General features: G+C 46.4%; 1 protein-coding gene across 1 annotated transcript in view; it reads left to right on the top strand.

The window, feature by feature from the left end:
* The first annotated feature begins 771 nt into the window (after window positions 1–771).
* The window catches only part of LOC114627578 (acyl-CoA desaturase 3-like), a 32,463-nt gene continuing 31,130 nt past the window's right edge, over window positions 772–2,104 (top strand). Inside the window, exon 1 of the mRNA XM_028775464.1 lies at window positions 772–965. Within this exon, the coding sequence (XP_028631297.1) occupies window positions 939–965 (27 nt within the window). The 5' untranslated portion in view covers window positions 772–938. The remainder of the gene's footprint in view (window positions 966–2,104) is intronic.

The following is a 2,104-nucleotide window of genomic DNA, read 5'->3' on the forward strand; positions in this document are numbered from 1 at the left end:
GTAGACAGTGAAGACTGTTTGGGTCACTGGCATGTGAATTCTAGACAACAATAGGTAAGAGAAGAGGCAGGTTCCACCCACACCTTAGGCTAATGGCCTGGGGTTGGAGCCTCTTCCCAAAGGCTGAGGGGAATGAGAAGGCAAGGTGAAATCACAGATGATGGGCAACACCTTGTTCCCACTTGGGCTGTGGAACCCCAGTGTTGGTGGTATATGTGGAATTATTCTAGGCTTGGACTCAGCCCTAACTATTGGACTACAAGCTCTCCCTCTTCCATAAAAGAATCCCTGATGTGCCCCTGAAGCCATAGGGTGACATTGGGTGGCGGCCAAGAAGCTAATAAAAATAAGAAGGGGAGGAAGATCAAGAACATGACACAAGAGGGACCAGAAGATTACATTCAACCAAATGGCAGCAGTCGATTGAGGTGGCACCAAGTTCTCTTTGACTAGTGACAAAGCCAGAGTTGACAAAGCATCATTGACATTTTGTCATGGTATAGAGCAGGGGTGGGGCCATTGGGATGACAGTGTCTGAGGCATCCTATCACTCTGGCTTAGTCTTCGTCTGACTGTCTTGCCTCCTGGCCTCCTGCACACTCACCTCAACCCAGTGCTGGACTTAGGCCAGTCGTCTCTGCACACCTTGTCCCAATACTGGCAGCAGATAAAAGGGACATGAGGAAATAGGAGTCAGTCACTCGATTCCAGTCAGAGCCTTTAAATCTACTGCTTTTGGAGAGGACACATACACACAGACAGACACACCAAGGGTGAACTTGGACAACCACCTGGGTCGAAGGCACAGGGGAAGGTTTTGTGGCAATACCTAACTTGTTTTGCAGAAACAGGATCTGCTGCAGAAGCCTCCTCTGCTCTGCGGTCTCAGATGCCACAATTTTAAGTCCTTGGAAGATCTCACCATCCAAGAACGAGCAATGCCAGGGCACTTGCTGCAAGAAGAGGTGAGCTTCCATGCAATGGATCCCTTTCGGTGTGTGCAAGCCCAGATGGAGCCTCTAGTAAATGATCTGGTGTGGAAGACTTGAGAATTCTTTTAAAAGCTGTGCTGCCTTCCACTGTTGGAGGAAGTAAGGCTCTAATCTGCAAATTTGATCCTCCCGCAGTTTTTTTTTTCTTTTTCACGTGTGTTTGTACTGTGTGTGTGTGTGTCTACATGTTTATAGGCATATGTGTGTGAGGATGTAACTGCTTGTGTGCAGATATGAGTGTAGAGACCCATGGTTGATGTTAGGAGTCGCCGTCGATCATTCTTAAGATTTATTTTCATTTTTATGCATATGGGTGGTTTTTCTGCATGTATGTGTGAGTACCGCATGCATGCCTGGTACCCAGATAGGCCAGAGCAGGGCATCAGGTATTCTGGAACTACAGTGACGGATGTTTGTCAGCCCCTACGTGGGAACTGAACCTGGTTGCTCTGCAAAAGCATCAGATGCTTTTAACTGCCCCATTCCAAGAATTCTCTGACTCACTGAGGCAAATTTTCTCAGTCAAGCAGAGAACCTTCTGATAGGGCCAGTCTTGTTTTGCCGTCCACCAGACCTGCCAACTGGCTGCCATTCCCAACAGAACTTACAATGAGTTCTAGAGAGCTGAACTCTGGTCCATATGCCCATGTGGCAAGCATTTTAACCACTGAGTCGTGTCTCCAACCCTCAATCTGTGTTTCTTAAACTTGTCAAGAAGAAAACCCAGAACAGACTTGCAGATCTAATTGGAGAGCATTGCCTTCTTCAAAATATGGTAAAGGCTCCTATTGAGCAACTGAAAAACCCTGGATTTGGCAAGAAAGAAGCAGATAAAATGAAAAAGAAAACCATAAAAATGTACTTGACACATGATGGCTGCAGCCTGGTCTTGAGGTTTGTCTATGGAGGAAAGCTATGCATGCTAGCCCTTTGTAGCTAGTCCGTCAAGATACCACTCTCTAGGAGAGTCCTGACTAGATTTAAGTTTATATGTGTTCCTTAAGTGGGTAATGAGAAACACAAACGGATGCAGAATTTTTAAAAAAGGAAAAGAAAGAGCCAGGTGGGGTGATGCATGCCTTTTATCCCAGCTATCAGAAGGCAGAGGCAGG

This window comes from Grammomys surdaster, unplaced genomic scaffold, assembly GCF_004785775.1.
Source record: "Grammomys surdaster isolate TR1022 unplaced genomic scaffold, NIH_TR_1.0 66, whole genome shotgun sequence".
Taxonomy (NCBI): domain Eukaryota; kingdom Metazoa; phylum Chordata; class Mammalia; order Rodentia; family Muridae; genus Grammomys; species Grammomys surdaster.